The sequence below is a fragment of the Salmo salar genome, chromosome 03, assembly GCF_965601325.2.
Source record: "Salmo salar chromosome 03, fSalSal1, whole genome shotgun sequence".
NCBI classification, from domain to species: Eukaryota; Metazoa; Chordata; class Actinopteri; order Salmoniformes; family Salmonidae; genus Salmo; species Salmo salar.
In genome coordinates, this window is record NC_138293.1 from 12,942,520 (window position 1) to 12,962,201 (window position 19,682).

The following is a 19,682-nucleotide window of genomic DNA, read 5'->3' on the forward strand; positions in this document are numbered from 1 at the left end:
AATATGGAGTAGTAATATGGAGTAGTAATATGGAGTAGTAATATGGAGTAGTAATATGGAGGAGTAATATGGAGGAGTAATATAGAGTAATATGGAGTAGTAATATGGAGGAGTAATATGGAGTAGTAATATGGAGTAATAATATGTAGTAGTAATATGGAGTAGTAATATGGAGTAGTAATATGGAGTAATAATGTGGAGTAGTAATATGGAGTAGTAATATGGAGTAGTAATATTGAGTAATAATATGGAGTAGTAATATGGAGTAGTAATATGGAGTAGTAATATGGAGTAATAATATGGAGTAATAATATGGAGTAGTAATATGGAGGAGTAATATGGAGTTTGCAACTTTATTGATTGCTTTTACTTTTTTGCATCTCATCAACTGTTTCTTCAGTCCCCTACTTTTCTATGTGCTGCCATACTTACACTATGTCATTGAGCTCCAGCCTGGTGTCAGGAGGTGGGTTGATCAACACGTATGTGTGGGAGTGAGTGGTCTGGTTCTCACTCATGTCATCTGGAATTGGAAAAATACAATAATGACAGGCCAGAGTTGAAACGTCCAATGATTTAGGCTACGGCAATACAAAGATTGTGTCAGAAAATGTCTGATTGAACAAATGGTTTTTCAATGGAAGTCGTCTTTTGACAGATGATGGACATTAGAGATGATTGTCCAACAAAAGACGTACTGCCTTTTTGCGTATGCAACTGACCGGAAAATAGTTGACAAGAGATTAACTATTGATGGACATAAATGGACACTGATGAATGCGTAGCTTCAGGCTTTGGCCACATGAATACAGATAAAATTGTATGCATTCACCATTGTCCATTTTGGTCTGTCAAAAGGCTGACATAGTATATTAAATGACAATCATCTCCATTGTTAGTCTGTCTGTCCATCCATCCATAAAGACTAAGTGTCATGTTTCAAACACATGACATATTTTGTTCCAGGCCTTGAAAATACAACTCGCAATCCCCCCCAAAACATCCCTCCCCATGTGTGGGGTCTCTCACCACAAGCCGTGGCCCAGAGTCCAAGGCTTTTCATCCTGTTGCTGACCAGCTCGGCCAGCTCCTGTCTCTCTGAGCGTCTGGCCCTCAGACCCTGCTGCCCCCCCCTCTGAGCCCCCCGCTGGTTCCCTCGAGTCCCCCTCCAACTCAGCTTCCGCACCCACTGCACGCTCTTCCTTCTCAGCAGGGGAGCCTTCCCGTCCGATGGGTCGCTGGAGGTCGAGCTGCGGTGGAGCCCTCCGGCCACAGGGGGGAGTTCTCGGTCTCTCTGCTCCTTGGGGTCATCTAAGTCCTCCACACACACCGAGAGCTGTGACTGAGTACGGTCAAAACACAATGCCATATACATGAATGAAGTCTATGGTATGTCTACAGTCAAATAGGGTCAAATGAAATGACCCAGAACAAAGCGAATGATCAGGAGTGAGGACAGAGAATGTATAAGTTGGTTTGACATTGATTTCTTCCTGATATAACCACCAGTGGCAAGTCTCGGCGTGGTTTATCAAGCACAATTTAACCAAGACACATTACAGAGGAAGAAAACCTACCTCATCTGCACAAACATTAGGCAAAAGAAATCTATTGTTTTTCGCGAATCATGGAATCACACAAATAGGAATCATGGAATCACACAAATAGGAATCATGGAATCACACAAATAGGGCTGAACTTACTTGGGAGGATGGCTCGCATTGCTTATGATGGGGAATGAAAAGAAAAGAGATGAATGACATTAATGTAGCTTACTGTGTTGTAACATGCTTAAATAACCATGAAAGCATACAGACTAAACATGTATACGTAAGAAATGAGAAAATGTTTAAAAACACACACACGACAGAATGACAGCATAATCAATGCCGCTGTAATATGTAATTAACACAAAAAAAAACCTAAACTGGGATTTCACAGCCAAACAAATGAATGTCAACAATGTTAAAACAGCCTTGCTGTCTAGAAGGCACCTCCTCAGAGGAATCTGCTGTCTGGGACTCGGTCCTGTAGATGCCGATGGGAATGTCACCCACAGTGGAACACAGTTTCTGATAGAGCCTTCCATACGTCTGGATCCACAGGTCATCCTCAGAGATCTGCATCTAAAAGGTCATTTCAAACTCCATTTCTCTACAGGAGGAACAACTGTACAATGATTTTAAATGACCGTGGAGCCACTTTTACCTGTCAGTGTAAGGATTTGGACAGGCAAGTAAAGCCTGCACTGAGTTTATTTTCTGACCTTAGCTGCTGTGCTGTCACACATAGGATTACTGTACAGTACAACGGGTGAATCTCAATAGTCTAAAGACGCCTCCTTTCTTTGTCTTCTCTCCTTCTGTCTGAGACGTGGAGAGGAAGCCACTTTTGACCATTGAGATGCACCCAGAGAGTAACTCACAGAGCAGAGGAAGCCAGAGCCCGGGGTGGTGTCCAGGCCCAGCAGCAGCCTGGTGATGGAGATAATATAGTCTTTGACAAACGACTGGGATGGCAGACAGACAGGACAGACAGACAGGACAGACAGACAGACAGGACATGTGCATAGTCAGTACATAGAAGGGTCATTCCTGGTCATCCAGAAATCAAAACAGCATTATATTATATGGACACTGGGATGCATATGAACACATTGTAACAGTAATAAGAATGTTACACATTTTAACATAAAATATCTGGGAGGTACAAAATTGTGTAATAAATAACTCTAATCACTACAGTACATGCCCTTAAGAAAAGTCAGTCTGTGCCACAGAGATAACCTTGTTTTAATAAGCCTCTGTAGGCTAATTAAAGAGATGACCCTCTGTAGGCTAATTAAAGAGATGACCCTCTGTAGGCTAATTAAAGAGATGACCCTCTGTAGGCTAATTAAAGAGATGACCCTCTGTAGGCTAATTAAAGAGATGACCCTCTGTAGGCTAATTAAAGAGATGACCCTCTGTAGGCTAATTAAAGAGATTACCCTCTGTAGGCCAATTAAAGAGATTACCCTGTGTAGGCTAATTAAAGAGATTACCCTCTGTAGGCTAATTAAAGAGATTACCCTCTGTAGGCTAATTAAAGAGATGACCCTCTGTAGGCTAATTAAAGAGATTACCCTCTGTAGGCTAATTAAAGAGATGACCCTCTGTAGGCCAATTAAAGAGATTACCCTGTGTAGGCTAATTAAAGAGATGACCCTCTGTAGGCTAATTAAAGAGATGACCCTCTGTAGGCTAATTAAAGAGATGACCCTCTGTAGGCCAATTAAAGAGATTAGCCTCTGTAGGCTAATTAAAGAGATTACCCTCTGTAGGCTAATTAAAGAGATTAGCCTCTGTAGACTAATTAAAGAGATTACCCTCTGTAGGCCAATTAAAGAGATTAGCCTCTGTAGGCTAATTAAAGAGATTACCCTCTGTAGGCTAATTAAAGAGATTACCCTCTGTATACAGTACAGAACAACCTCTACTTAAAAAGGTAGCTAGTTCAACAGCAAGAAACATTCTTATCTTCTCTGCTGCTGTACAGAACAGGCGGGTCCAGCTGTACAGAACAGGCAGGTCCTGCTGTACAGAACAGGTGGGTCCTGCTGTACAGAACAGGTGGGTCCTGCTGTACAGAACAGGCGGGTCCTGCTGTACAGAACAGGCGGGTCCTGCTGTACAGAACAGGCGTGTCCAGCTGTACAGAACAGATGGGTCCTGCTGTACAGAACAGGTGGGTCCTGCTGTACAGAACAGGTGGGTCCTGCTGTACAGAACAGGTGGGTCCTGCCTGGTTACCTGGTAGAGGAGAGTGTCCAGCATGCCGATACTGAAGACCCTCCCTGCAGCGAATGGCAGGCGAAACATGAAGGCCAGGTTGGAGCCTTTCTCCCGCTCTTTCTAATAAATAATAATACATTTTATTTGTAGAGCTCTTTTCAACACATGCAAGAATCACAAAGCTCTTTTAACTCCCATAGACATGTAACAGGGGGACAGAAACACCAACACACTAATCCCACTGGGCACAGACGTCAGTTCAACATCTAGTTTTGATTTACTTTTGGTTGAGTTGTCATCTAATGTGAATACAACAAAACATGTCACCCTGTCATTGAATTTAGGTTAATTAAAAGTTGGGTATAAAAAAGAAAATCGAAAAAAGAAAAAAGGTTGATTACTTTTTGCAAATCCAATCAGTTTTCCATGTTGATTCAATGTCATCACATTGAATTATTTGGATGAGATAAAGTGGAGTAACTTTTATTCAACCACTTTTTGCCCAGTAGGATGTTAGGGCAGCATTCTGCAAACCTTTCCTTGAATAAACCAGTCTATTGCAGTACAGTATAGCCTGATTCAACTGGTCACCTTATCATCAAGTCCTTCAGGTGTTACAACTGGAACAGATCAAATGGGGATGCTCAAGAAGAGCTTAGGATATTTGAAAGAGAGAGAGCGCCAGCTGGTGGTCGATACTGATGTGAGGTGAAAGATGCACCGCAACAGGAACCATATTGATATCTTATTAAGGAAAGGATGCCTACGCATAACATAATACCCGTCATATTACCCCTGGAAATGTTACATGTGTCTATGAACGGGAATAATCATTTCTCTTAGAAGAAAAGATCCAACGTCTGGTGTTGTTTGAGAGGGCAGTGGAAAAATTCTATGCTTGTACTGTATGTACTGTCCAACCTTCACATAATGATTGTTTAACCTTCTCATCCTTTGTTTGAAGACTACTCAATGTATAGTCAGTAGCCTTTGAAGACGACTCAATGTATAGTTAGTAGCCTTTGAAGACGACTCAATGTATATTTCGTACCAGGGTTGGGGTCAATTCCATTTCAATTCCAGTCAATTCAGAAAGTAACCCAAATTCCAATTATACATTTTTCTAATTGAAAAGCATTTAAGAGAATTTGAGTTTCAGTCTACTTCCTCAATTGACTGGAATTTAACTGGAATTGACTCCAACCCTGGTCCATCACCTTTGCTACTGCAGACAAGAATAACTAGTTGTAAACTGTGCATTTATAGAGTTAGAGACATCTACATAGTTTAGGCTGGGATTCAATCCAAGGCGTGTTATAGAGCAGCATACTGAACAGACAACGTGCCTTTTCATTTACGCTTGAGTTGACATCTTCAGCATGAATGCAATCTCCGCAAAGGTCGGGGACATTGCTTTTAAAATGCTAATTGTCAGCTGTCAAGTGTGTTTCTCTATAACGCGCCTTGGACTGAAACTCGGCCTTGAGGTACAGTTGGTGTACATTCAGTGACGGCTTACCTTCTCCAGTTTAGAGAGAGCCAAAGAGTACCAGTCCTTAGCTCTGAACTGCATAAACCTCATATTGGCGGGATGGGTTAGCTCGGTGATGATACTGAGACTGGAGAACAACCTGGATGAGAAGAAACACAATATAGCTGAGATTAACTGAACAAAATAAAACAGAAAATCACAATGGCAGAACAAAATGTCAACTTTGTAATCAAATGTGACATCCAAAATACACTGAGTTTACCAAACATTAGGAACGCCTTCCTAATATCTACAACGTGCCGAAAGCGTTCCACAGGGATTCTGACCCATGTTGACGCCAATGCTTCCCACAGATGTATCAAGTTGGCTGGATGTCTTTTGGATGGTGGACCATTCTTGATACACATGGGAAACTGTTGAGCGTGAAAAACCATGCATTCGGAAAGTATTCAGACCCCTTCCCTTTTTCCACATTTTGTTACGTTACAGCCTTGTTCTAAAATGGATTAAATAAAAAAATGTCCTCATCAATCTACAGACAATACCCCATAATGACATCACAATACCCCATAATGACAAAGGGAAAACAGGTTTTTAGATTTATTTTCTAATTTATTAAAAATAAAAAACAGAAATACCTTATTTATATGTGTATTCAGACCCTTTGCTAGGAGACTCGAAATGGAGCTCAGGTGCATCCTGTTTCCATTGATCATCCTTGAGATGTTTCTACAACTTGATTGGAGTCTACCTGTGGTAAAGTCAATTGATTGGACATGATTTAGAATGGCACAAACCTGTCTATATAAGGTCCGACAGTTGAAAGTGCATGTCAGAGCAAAAACCAAGCCATGAGGTCGAAGGAATTGTCCGTAGAGCTCCGAGACAGGATTGTGTTGAGGCACAGATATGGGGAAGGGTACCAAACAATTTCTCCAGCCTTGAAGGTCCCCAAGAACACAGTGGCCTCCATCATTCTTAAATGGAAGATGTTTGGAACCATCAAGACTCTTCTTAGAGCTGGCCGCCCGGCCAAACTAAGCAATCGGTGGAGAAAGGCATTGGTCAGGGAGGTGACCAAGAAGTCACTCTGACAGAGCTCCAGAGTTCCTCTGTGAAGATGGGAGAACCTTCCAGAAGGACAATCATCTCTGCAGCACGGAAGGGACTGGGAGACTAGTCAGGATCGAGGGAAAGATGAACAGAGCCAAGTAGAGAGAGATCCTTGATGAAAACCTGCTCCAGAGTTCTCAAGACTTCAGACTGGGGCGAAAGTTCACCTTCCAACAGGACAACAACCCTAAGCACACAGCCAGCACAATGCAGAGTTGCTTTGGGACAAGTCTCTGAATGTTCTTGAGTGGCCCAGCCAGAGCCTGTACTTGAACCCAATCAAACATCTCTGGAGAGACCTGAAAATAGCTGTGCAGCAACACTCCCCATCTAACCTGACAGACCTTGAGCGGATCTGTAGAGAAGAATGGGAGAAACTCCCCAAATACATGTGTGCCAAGCTTGTAGCGTCATACCCAAGAAGACTTGAGGCTGTAATCGCTGCCAGAGGTGCTTCAACAAAGTACTGAGTAAAGGGTCTGAAAACTTTTAATTTTTATTTCTAAAAACCTGTTTTGCTTTGTCATTATGGGGTATTGTGTGTAGATTGATGAGGGAAAAAAACAATTTAATTCATTTTAGAATAAGTCTGTAACGTAACAAAATGTGGAAAAGTCAACGGGTCTGAATACTTTCAGAATGCACTGTACTACCGTACTCCGTTCAAAGGAACTTAAATATTTTGTCTTGCTTGTTCACCCTCTGAATGCCACACAATCCATGGCTCAATTGTCTCAAGGATAAAGAAAAACTTTTTTTAACCTGTCTCCTCCCTTTCATCTACACTGATTGAGGTGGATTTAACAAGTGACATCAATAAGGGATCATAGCTTTCACCTGGTCAGTCTATGTCATGGAATGAGCAGGTGTCCTTAATGTTTTGTATACTCACTTAAATGAATGACTGGATGAAATGAATAACTATGAATTAATAGCCTAGCTAATAAACGTGTGAGAGCCAAGAAGAAAAACAGCATCGCTATCTACTGTACTAACACCATTATAGGATTAGCACTATTTAGTGAACAACTGATACCGATGCTACCGTATATACTAGCTACCTAATTAAGAAATAAGGCACAAGGAGGTGTGGTATATGGCCAATTTACCACGGCTAAGGTTGCGTTTGGGCTGGATACAACCCTTAGCCGTGGTATATTGGCCATATACCACAAACCCAAGAGTTGCCTTATTGCTATTATAAACTGGTTACCAATGTAATTAAAGCAGTAAAAATAAATGCTTTATCATACCCGTGGTATGCGGTCTGATATACCACGGCTGTCTGCCAATCAGCATTCAGGACTCGAACCACCCAGTTTAAAATATAGGTTATATAATAACAGTGGGAGCAATTCATGAAACATAAACCCCAAATCAAAGTGTTTCAATATTTTTGCAAGCTTCTACGTTGTCTGGTGAAAATTATAAAGTGAGTTGACATTTTTGATTAATTGTCTGACAACAAGAAAGCAATCAGAAAACAAATGGATTCCCTGATGCAGTGTGGCAAGGTTGCCAAGGAAACTAGCTATGAAGTGTGTACTTTAATCTACACGGTTGAAAGAAAATCACTGTCATATAATTAATCTTTGAAACCCACCTATAAAATGTTAATCTGTGTTTAAAGATTTAATAAAACATTAGCCTGTATGACACTTTTGATATCATAAAAATGCCTGCATAAAATGTGTGAACATGTGGTCCAGTATATTGGATCATAGAATAGTTTGACCAAAGGTTAAAACCATGACAGTGACTTTGGTACCAGTGTCTGTACATTGATAGGGGTTGAGGTACCTGAACAGTGTCTGCATATTGATAGGGGTTGAGGTACCTGAACAGTGTCTGCACATTGATAGGGGTTGAGGTACCTGAACAGTGTCTGTACATTGATAGGGGTTGAGGTACCTGAACAGTGTCTGCACATTGATAGGGGTTGAGGTACCTGAATAGTGTCTGTACATTGATAGGGGTTGAGGTACCTGAACAGTGTCTGGACATTGATAGGGGTGGAGGTACCTGAACAGTGTCTGTACATTGATAGGGGTTGAGGTACCTGAACAGTGTCTATACATTGATAGGGGTTGAGGTACCTGAACAGTGTCTGCACATTGATAGGGGTTGAGGTACCTGAACAGTGTCTGGACATTGATAGGGGTTGAGGTACCTGAACAGTGTCTGTACATTGATAGGGGTTGAGGTACCTGAACAGTGTCTGGACATTGATAGGGGTTGAGGTACCTGAACAGTGTCTATACATTGATAGGGGTTGAGGTACCTGAACAGTGTCTGTACATTGATAGGGGTTGAGGTACCTGAACAGTGTCTGGACATTGATAGGGGTTGAGGTACCTGAACAGTGTCTGCACATTGATAGGGGTTGAGGTACCTGAACAGTGTCTGTACATTGATAGGGGTTGAGGTACCTGAACAGTGTCTGGACATTGATAGGGGTTGAGGTACCTGAACAGTGTCTGCACATTGATAGGGGTTGAGGTACCTGAACAGTGTCTGCACATTGATAGGGGTTGAGGTACCTGAACAGTGTCTGTACATTGATAGGGGTTGAGGTACCTGAACAGTGTCTGTACATTGATAGGGGTTGAGGTACCTGAACAGTGTCTGGACATTGATAGGGGTTGAGGTACCTGAACAGTGTCTGCACATTGATAGGGGTTGAGGTACCTGAACAGTGTCTGTACATTGATAGGGGTTGAGGTACCTGAACAGTGTCTGGACATTGATAGGGGTTGAGGTACCTGAACAGTGTCTGCACATTGATAGGGGTTGAGGTACCTGAACAGTGTCTGTACATTGATAGGGGTTGAGGTACCTGAACAGTGTCTGGACATTGATAGGGGTTGAGGTACCTGAACAGTGTCTGCACATTGATAGGGGTTGAGGTACCTGAACAGTGTCTATACATTGATAGGGGTTGAGGTACCTGAACAGTGTCTGGACATTGATAGGGGTTGAGGTACCTGAACAGTGTCTGTACATTGATAGGGGTTGAGGTACCTGAACAGTGTCTGTACATTGATAGGGGTTGAGGTACCTGAACAGTGTCTGTACATTGATAGGGGTTGAGGTACCTGAACAGTGTCTGTACATTGATAGGGGTTGAGGTACCTGAACAGTGTCTGCACATTGACAGGGGTTGAGGTACCTGAACAGTGTCTGCACATTGATAGGGGTTGAGGTACCTGAACAGTGTCTGCACATTGATAGGGGTTGAGGTACCTGAACAGTGTCTGTACATTGATAGGGGTTGAGGTACCTGAACAGTGTCTGGACATTGATAGGGGTTGAGGTACCTGAACAGTGTCTGCACATTGATAGGGGTTGAGGTACCTGAACAGTGTCTGCACATTGATAGGGGTTGAGGTACCTGAACAGTGTCTGCACATTGATAGGGGTTGAGGTACCTGAACAGTGTCTGTACATTGATAGGGGTTGAGGTACCTGAACAGTGTCTGTACATTGATAGGGGTTGAGGTACCTGAACAGTGTCTGCACATTGATAGGGGTTGAGGTACCTGAACAGTGTCTATACATTGATAGGGGTTGAGGTACCTGAACAGTGTCTGGACATTGATAGGGGTTGAGGTACCTGAACAGTGTCTGGACATTGATAGGGGTTGAGGTACCTGAACAGTGTCTGCACATTGATAGGGGTTGAGGTACCTGAACAGTGTCTGTACATTGATAGGGGTTGAGGTACCTGAACAGTGTCTGGACATTGATAGGGGTTGAGGTACCTGAACAGTGTCTGCACATTGATAGGGGTTGAGGTACCTGAACAGTGTCTGTACATTGATAGGGGTTGAGGTACCTGAACAGTGTCTATACATTGATAGGGGTTGAGGTACCTGAACAGTGTCTGGACATTGATAGGGGTTGAGGTACCTGAACAGTGTCTGCACATTGATAGGGGTTGAGGTACCTGAACAGTGTCTGTACATTGATAGGGGTTGAGGTACCTGAACAGTGTCTGTACATTGATAGGGGTTGAGGTACCTGAACAGTGTCTGTACATTGATAGGGGTTGAGGTACCTGAACAGTGTCTGCACATTGACAGGGGTTGAGGTACCTGAACAGTGTCTGCACATTGATAGGGGTTGAGGTACCTGAACAGTGTCTGCACATTGATAGGGGTTGAGGTACCTGAACAGTGTCTGTACATTGATAGGGGTTGAGGTACCTGAACAGTGTCTGGACATTGATAGGGGTTGAGGTACCTGAACAGTGTCTGCACATTGATAGGGGTTGAGGTACCTGAACAGTGTCTGCACATTGATAGGGGTTGAGGTACCTGAACAGTGTCTGTACATTGATAGGGGTTGAGGTACCTGAACAGTGTCTGTACATTGATAGGGGTTGAGGTACCTGAACAGTGTCTGTACATTGACAGGGGTTGAGGTACCTGAAAAGTGTCTGTACATTGATAGGGGTTGAGGTACCTGAACAGTGTCTGGACATTGACAGGGGTTGAGGTACCTGGACAGTGTCTGCACATTGATAGGGGTTGAGGTACCTGAACAGTGTCTGCACATTGATAGGGGTTGAGGTACCTGAACAGTGTCTGCACATTGATAGGGGTTGAGGTACCTGAACAGTGTCTGTACATTGATAGGGGTTGAGGTACCTGAACAGTGTCTGTACATTGATAGGGGTTGAGGTACCTGAACAGTGTCTCTACATTGACAGGGGTTGAGGTACCTGAACAGTGTCTGTACATTGATAGGGATTGAGGTACCTGAACAGTGTCTGTACATTGATAGGGGTTGAGGTACCTGAACAGTGTCTGTACATTGATAGGGGTTGAGGTACCTGAACAGTGTCTGGACATTGATAGGGGTTGAGGTACCTGAACAGTGTCTGCACATTGATAGGGGTTGAGGTACCTGAACAGTGTCTGCACATTGATAGGGGTTGAGGTACCTGAACAGTGTCTGTACATTGATAGGGGTTGAGGTACCTGAACAGTGTCTGTACATTGATAGGGGTTGAGGTACCTGAACAGTGTCTGTACATTGATAGGGGTTGAGGTACCTGAACAGTGTCTGCACATTGATAGGGGTTGAGGTACCTGAACAGTGTCTATACATTGATAGGGGTTGAGGTACCTGAACAGTGTCTGGACATTGATAGGGGTTGAGGTACCTGAACAGTCTCTGGACATTGATAGGGGTTGAGGTACCTGAACAGTGTCTGCACATTGATAGGGGTTGAGGTACCTGAACAGTGTCTGTACATTGATAGGGGTTGAGGTACCTGAACAGTGTCTGGACATTGATAGGGGTTGAGGTACCTGAACAGTGTCTGCACATTGATAGGGGTTGAGGTACCTGAACAGTGTCTGCACATTGATAGGGGTTGAGGTACCTGAACAGTGTCTGTACATTGATAGGGGTTGAGGTACCTGAACAGTGTCTGGACATTGATAGGGGTTGAGGTACCTGAACAGTGTCTGCACATTGATAGGGGTTGAGGTACCTGAACAGTGTCTATACATTGATAGGGGTTGAGGTACCTGAACAGTGTCTGGACATTGATAGGGGTTGAGGTACCTGAACAGTGTCTGTACATTGATAGGGGTTGAGGTACCTGAACAGTGTCTGTACATTGATAGGGGTTGAGGTACCTGAACAGTGTCTGTACATTGATAGGGGTTGAGGTACCTGAACAGTGTCTGTACATTGATAGGGGTTGAGGTACCTGAACAGTGTCTGCACATTGACAGGGGTTGAGGTACCTGAACAGTGTCTGCACATTGATAGGGGTTGAGGTACCTGAACAGTGTCTGCACATTGATAGGGGTTGAGGTACCTGAACAGTGTCTGTACATTGATAGGGGTTGAGGTACCTGAACAGTGTCTGGACATTGATAGGGGTTGAGGTACCTGAACAGTGTCTGCACATTGATAGGGGTTGAGGTACCTGAACAGTGTCTGCACATTGATAGGGGTTGAGGTACCTGAACAGTGTCTGCACATTGATAGGGGTTGAGGTACCTGAACAGTGTCTGTACATTGATAGGGGTTGAGGTACCTGAACAGTGTCTGTACATTGATAGGGGTTGAGGTACCTGAACAGTGTCTGCACATTGATAGGGGTTGAGGTACCTGAACAGTGTCTATACATTGATAGGGGTTGAGGTACCTGAACAGTGTCTGGACATTGATAGGGGTTGAGGTACCTGAACAGTGTCTGGACATTGATAGGGGTTGAGGTACCTGAACAGTGTCTGCACATTGATAGGGGTTGAGGTACCTGAACAGTGTCTGTACATTGATAGGGGTTGAGGTACCTGAACAGTGTCTGGACATTGATAGGGGTTGAGGTACCTGAACAGTGTCTGCACATTGATAGGGGTTGAGGTACCTGAACAGTGTCTGTACATTGATAGGGGTTGAGGTACCTGAACAGTGTCTATACATTGATAGGGGTTGAGGTACCTGAACAGTGTCTGGACATTGATAGGGGTTGAGGTACCTGAACAGTGTCTGCACATTGATAGGGGTTGAGGTACCTGAACAGTGTCTGTACATTGATAGGGGTTGAGGTACCTGAACAGTGTCTGTACATTGATAGGGGTTGAGGTACCTGAACAGTGTCTGTACATTGATAGGGGTTGAGGTACCTGAACAGTGTCTGCACATTGACAGGGGTTGAGGTACCTGAACAGTGTCTGCACATTGATAGGGGTTGAGGTACCTGAACAGTGTCTGCACATTGATAGGGGTTGAGGTACCTGAACAGTGTCTGTACATTGATAGGGGTTGAGGTACCTGAACAGTGTCTGGACATTGATAGGGGTTGAGGTACCTGAACAGTGTCTGCACATTGATAGGGGTTGAGGTACCTGAACAGTGTCTGCACATTGATAGGGGTTGAGGTACCTGAACAGTGTCTGTACATTGATAGGGGTTGAGGTACCTGAACAGTGTCTGTACATTGATAGGGGTTGAGGTACCTGAACAGTGTCTGTACATTGACAGGGGTTGAGGTACCTGAAAAGTGTCTGTACATTGATAGGGGTTGAGGTACCTGAACAGTGTCTGGACATTGACAGGGGTTGAGGTACCTGGACAGTGTCTGCACATTGATAGGGGTTGAGGTACCTGAACAGTGTCTGCACATTGATAGGGGTTGAGGTACCTGAACAGTGTCTGCACATTGATAGGGGTTGAGGTACCTGAACAGTGTCTGTACATTGATAGGGGTTGAGGTACCTGAACAGTGTCTGTACATTGATAGGGGTTGAGGTACCTGAACAGTGTCTCTACATTGACAGGGGTTGAGGTACCTGAACAGTGTCTGTACATTGATAGGGATTGAGGTACCTGAACAGTGTCTGTACATTGATAGGGGTTGAGGTACCTGAACAGTGTCTGTACATTGATAGGGGTTGAGGTACCTGAACAGTGTCTGGACATTGATAGGGGTTGAGGTACCTGAACAGTGTCTGCACATTGATAGGGGTTGAGGTACCTGAACAGTGTCTGCACATTGATAGGGGTTGAGGTACCTGAACAGTGTCTGTACATTGATAGGGGTTGAGGTACCTGAACAGTGTCTGTACATTGATAGGGGTTGAGGTACCTGAACAGTGTCTGTACATTGATAGGGGTTGAGGTACCTGAACAGTGTCTGCACATTGATAGGGGTTGAGGTACCTGAACAGTGTCTATACATTGATAGGGGTTGAGGTACCTGAACAGTGTCTGGACATTGATAGGGGTTGAGGTACCTGAACAGTCTCTGGACATTGATAGGGGTTGAGGTACCTGAACAGTGTCTGCACATTGATAGGGGTTGAGGTACCTGAACAGTGTCTGTACATTGATAGGGGTTGAGGTACCTGAACAGTGTCTGGACATTGATAGGGGTTGAGGTACCTGAACAGTGTCTGCACATTGATAGGGGTTGAGGTACCTGAACAGTGTCTGTACATTGATAGGGGTTGAGGTACCTGAACAGTGTCTATACATTGATAGGGGTTGAGGTACCTGAACAGTGTCTGGACATTGATAGGGGTTGAGGTACCTGAACAGTGTCTGCACATTGATAGGGGTTGAGGTACCTGAACAGTGTCTGTACATTGATAGGGGTTGAGGTACCTGAACAGTGTCTGTACATTGATAGGGGTTGAGGTACCTGAACAATGTCTGTACATTGATAGGGGTTGAGGTACCTGAACAGTGTCTGTACATTGATAGGGGTTGAGGTACCTGAACAGTGTCTGCACATTGACAGGGGTTGAGGTACCTGAACAGTGTCTGCACATTGATAGGGGTTGAGGTACCTGAACAGTGTCTGCACATTGATAGGGGTTGAGGTACCTGAACAGTGTCTGTACATTGATAGGGGTTGAGGTACCTGAACAGTGTCTGGACATTGATAGGGGTTGAGGTACCTGAACAGTGTCTGCACATTGATAGGGGTTGAGGTACAATGAACAGTGTCTGCACATTGATAGGGGTTGAGGTACCTGAACAGTGTCTGCACATTGATAGGGGTTGAGGTACCTGAACAGTGTCTATACATTGATAGGGGTTGAGGTACCTGAACAGTGTCTGTACATTGATAGGGGTTGAGGTACCTGAACAGTGTCTGGACATTGATAGGGGTTGAGGTACCTGAACAGTGTCTGCACATTGATAGGGGTTGAGGTACCTGAACAGTGTCTGTACATTGATAGGGGTTGAGGTACCTGAACAGTGTCTGGACATTGATAGGGGTTGAGGTACCTGAACAGTGTCTGCACATTGATAGGGGTTGAGGTACCTGAACAGTGTCTGTACATTGATAGGGGTTGAGGTACCTGAACAGTGTCTATACATTGATAGGGGTTGAGGTACCTGAACAGTGTCTGGACATTGATAGGGGTTGAGGTACCTGAACAGTGTCTGCACATTGATAGGGGTTGAGGTACCTGAACAGTGTCTGTACATTGATAGGGGTTGAGGTACCTGAACAGTGTCTGTACATTGATAGGGGTTGAGGTACCTGAACAGTGTCTGTACATTGATAGGGGTTGAGGTACCTGAACAGTGTCTGCACATTGACAGGGGTTGAGGTACCTGAACAGTGTCTGCACATTGATAGGGGTTGAGGTACCTGAACAGTGTCTGCACATTGATAGGGGTTGAGGTACCTGAACAGTGTCTGTACATTGATAGGGGTTGAGGTACCTGAACAGTGTCTGGACATTGATAGGGGTTGAGGTACCTGAACAGTGTCTGCACATTGATAGGGGTTGAGGTACCTGAACAGTGTCTGCACATTGATAGGGGTTGAGGTACCTGAACAGTGTCTGTACATTGATAGGGGTTGAGGTACCTGAACAGTGTCTGTACATTGATAGGGGTTGAGGTACCTGAACAGTGTCTGTACATTGACAGGGGTTGAGGTACCTGAACAGTGTCTGTACATTGATAGGGGTTGAGGTACCTGAACAGTGTCTGGACATTGACAGGGGTTGAGGTACCTGGACAGTGTCTGCACATTGATAGGGGTTGAGGTACCTGAACAGTGTCTGCACATTGATAGGGGTTGAGGTACCTGAACAGTGTCTGGACATTGATAGGGGTTGAGGTACCTGAACAGTGTCTGTACATTGATAGGGATTGAGGTACCTGAACAGTGTCTGTACATTGATAGGGGTTGAGGTACCTGAACAGTGTCTGTACATTGATAGGGGTTGAGGTACCTGAACAGTGTCTGGACATTGATAGGGGTTGAGGTACCTGAACAGTGTCTGCACATTGATAGGGGTTGAGGTACCTGAACAGTGTCTGCACATTGATAGGGGTTGAGGTACCTGAACAGTGTCTGTACATTGATAGGGGTTGAGGTACCTGAACAGTGTCTGTACATTGATAGGGGTTGAGGTACCTGAACAGTGTCTGTACATTGATAGGGGTTGAGGTACCTGAACAGTGTCTGGACATTGATAGGGGTTGAGGTACCTGAACAGTGTCTGCACATTGATAGGGGTTGAGGTACCTGAACAGTGTCTGCACATTGATAGGGGTTGAGGTACCTGAACAGTGTCTGTACATTGATAGGGGTTGAGGTACCTGAACAGTGTCTGTACATTGATAGGGGTTGAGGTACCTGAACAGTGTCTGTACATTGATAGGGGTTGAGGTACCTGAACAGTGTCTGCACATTGATAGGGGTTGAGGTACCTGAACAGTGTCTATACATTGATAGGGGTTGAGGTACCTGAACAGTGTCTGGACATTGATAGGGGTTGAGGTACCTGAACAGTCTCTGGACATTGATAGGGGTTGAGGTACCTGAACAGTGTCTGCACATTGATAGGGGTTGAGGTACCTGAACAGTGTCTGTACATTGATAGGGGTTGAGGTACCTGAACAGTGTCTGGACATTGATAGGGGTTGAGGTACCTGAACAGTGTCTGCACATTGATAGGGGTTGAGGTACCTGAACAGTGTCTGTACATTGATAGGGGTTGAGGTACCTGAACAGTGTCTATACATTGATAGGGGTTGAGGTACCTGAACAGTGTCTGGACATTGATAGGGGTTGAGGTACCTGAACAGTGTCTGCACATTGATAGGGGTTGAGGTACCTGAACAGTGTCTGTACATTGATAGGGGTTGAGGTACCTGAACAGTGTCTGTACATTGATAGGGGTTGAGGTACCTGAACAATGTCTGTACATTGATAGGTGTTGAGGTACCTGAACAGTGTCTGTACATTGATAGGGGTTGAGGTACCTGAACAGTGTCTGCACATTGACAGGGGTTGAGGTACCTGAACAGTGTCTGCACATTGATAGGGGTTGAGGTACCTGAACAGTGTCTGCACATTGATAGGGGTTGAGGTACCTGAACAGTGTCTGTACATTGATAGGGGTTGAGGTACCTGAACAGTGTCTGGACATTGATAGGGGTTGAGGTACCTGAACAGTGTCTGCACATTGATAGGGGTTGAGGTACAATGAACAGTGTCTGCACATTGATAGGGGTTGAGGTACCTGAACAGTGTCTGCACATTGATAGGGGTTGAGGTACCTGAACAGTGTCTATACATTGATAGGGGTTGAGGTACCTGAACAGTGTCTGTACATTGATAGGGGTTGAGGTACCTGAACAGTGTCTGGACATTGATAGGGGTTGAGGTACCTGAACAGTGTCTGCACATTGATAGGGGTTGAGGTACCTGAACAGTGTCTGTACATTGATAGGGGTTGAGGTACCTGAACAGTGTCTGGACATTGATAGGGGTTGAGGTACCTGAACAGTGTCTGCACATTGATAGGGGTTGAGGTACCTGAACAGTGTCTGTACATTGATAGGGGTTGAGGTACCTGAACAGTGTCTATACATTGATAGGGGTTGAGGTACCTGAACAGTGTCTGGACATTGATAGGGGTTGAGGTACCTGAACAGTGTCTGCACATTGATAGGGGTTGAGGTACCTGAACAGTGTCTGTACATTGATAGGGGTTGAGGTACCTGAACAGTGTCTGTACATTGATAGGGGTTGAGGTACCTGAACAGTGTCTGTACATTGATAGGGGTTGAGGTACCTGAACAGTGTCTGCACATTGACAGGGGTTGAGGTACCTGAACAGTGTCTGCACATTGATAGGGGTTGAGGTACCTGAACAGTGTCTGCACATTGATAGGGGTTGAGGTACCTGAACAGTGTCTGTACATTGATAGGGGTTGAGGTACCTGAACAGTGTCTGGACATTGATAGGGGTTGAGGTACCTGAACAGTGTCTGCACATTGATAGGGGTTGAGGTACCTGAACAGTGTCTGCACATTGATAGGGGTTGAGGTACCTGAACAGTGTCTGTACATTGATAGGGGTTGAGGTACCTGAACAGTGTCTGTACATTGATAGGGGTTGAGGTACCTGAACAGTGTCTGTACATTGACAGGGGTTGAGGTACCTGAACAGTGTCTGTACATTGATAGGGGTTGAGGTACCTGAACAGTGTCTGGACATTGACAGGGGTTGAGGTACCTGGACAGTGTCTGCACATTGATAGGGGTTGAGGTACCTGAACAGTGTCTGCACATTGATAGGGGTTGAGGTACCTGAACAGTGTCTGGACATTGATAGGGGTTGAGGTACCTGAACAGTGTCTGTACATTGATAGGGATTGAGGTACCTGAACAGTGTCTGTACATTGATAGGGGTTGAGGTACCTGAACAGTGTCTGTACATTGATAGGGGTTGAGGTACCTGAACAGTGTCTGGACATTGATAGGGGTTGAGGTACCTGAACAGTGTCTGCACATTGATAGGGGTTGAGGTACCTGAACAGTGTCTGCACATTGATAGGGGTTGAGGTACCTGAACAGTGTCTGTACATTGATAGGGGTTGAGGTACCTGAACAGTGTCTGTACATTGATAGGGGTTGAGGTACCTGAACAGTGTCTGTACATTGACAGGGGTTGAGGTACCTGAACAGTGTCTGTACATTGATAGGGGTTGAGGTACCTGAACAGTGTCTGGACATTGACAGGGGTTGAGGTACCTGAACAGTGTCTGCACATTGATAGGGGTTGAGGTACCTGAACAGTGTCTGCACATTGATAGGGGTTGAGGTACCTGAACAGTGTCTGCACATTGATAGGGGTTGAGGTACCTGAACAGTGTCTGCACATTGATAGGGGTTGAGGTACCTGAACAGTGTCTGTACATTGATAGGGGTTGAGGTACCTGAACAGTGTCTGTACATTGATAGTGGTTGAGGTACCTGAACAGTGTCTGTACATTGATAGGGGTTGAGGTACCTGAACAGTGTCTGGACATTGATAGGGGTTGAGGTACCTGAACAGTGTCTGGACATTGATAGGGGTTGAGGTACCTGAACAGTGTCTGCACATTGATAGGGGTTGAGGTACCTGAACAGTGTCTGCACATTGATAGGGGTTGAGGTACCTGAACAGTGTCTGGACATTGATAGGGGTTGAGGTACCTGAACAGTGTCTGTACATTGATAGGGGTTGAGGTACCTGAACAGTGTCTGGACATTGACGATGGTCTTGGCGTCAGCCATGTAGTCCTCTTCTGCACTCATGGTGCTCTCCTTGTCCACCACCACCATGTTGGCTGCAAAATACACACCGCAACGCAGGAGGTCATCCAGGCTAGGAAAACACACACACACACACACATTTGACTTCTTGACATAAAGGACTAGACTTTTCCCTGACCAGGAAGAACTCTGGACCCTGCACATGAGCTAGCTATGACAGATTATCTGTGACGGATTCACTGTGGAGAGAGAATCGTAACTGATAGCA

The 19,682-nt window shown here is 44.8% G+C and overlaps 1 protein-coding gene across 1 annotated transcript in view; it reads right to left on the minus strand.

Moving 5' to 3' along the window:
• The window catches only part of LOC106598568 (potassium channel subfamily T member 2), a 64,237-nt gene that overhangs the window by 7,372 nt on the left and 37,183 nt on the right, over positions 1-19,682 (minus strand). The window contains exons 22-29 of the mRNA XM_014189602.3: positions 19,392-19,526; positions 5,293-5,404; positions 3,792-3,893; positions 2,426-2,509; positions 1,995-2,126; positions 1,704-1,724; positions 1,030-1,342; positions 433-523 (exon numbers count right to left, since the gene is read on the minus strand). Coding sequence (XP_014045077.1) covers positions 433-523; positions 1,030-1,342; positions 1,704-1,724; positions 1,995-2,126; positions 2,426-2,509; positions 3,792-3,893; positions 5,293-5,404; positions 19,392-19,526 — 990 coding nt within the window. The remainder of the gene's footprint in view (positions 1-432; positions 524-1,029; positions 1,343-1,703; positions 1,725-1,994; positions 2,127-2,425; positions 2,510-3,791; positions 3,894-5,292; positions 5,405-19,391; positions 19,527-19,682) is intronic.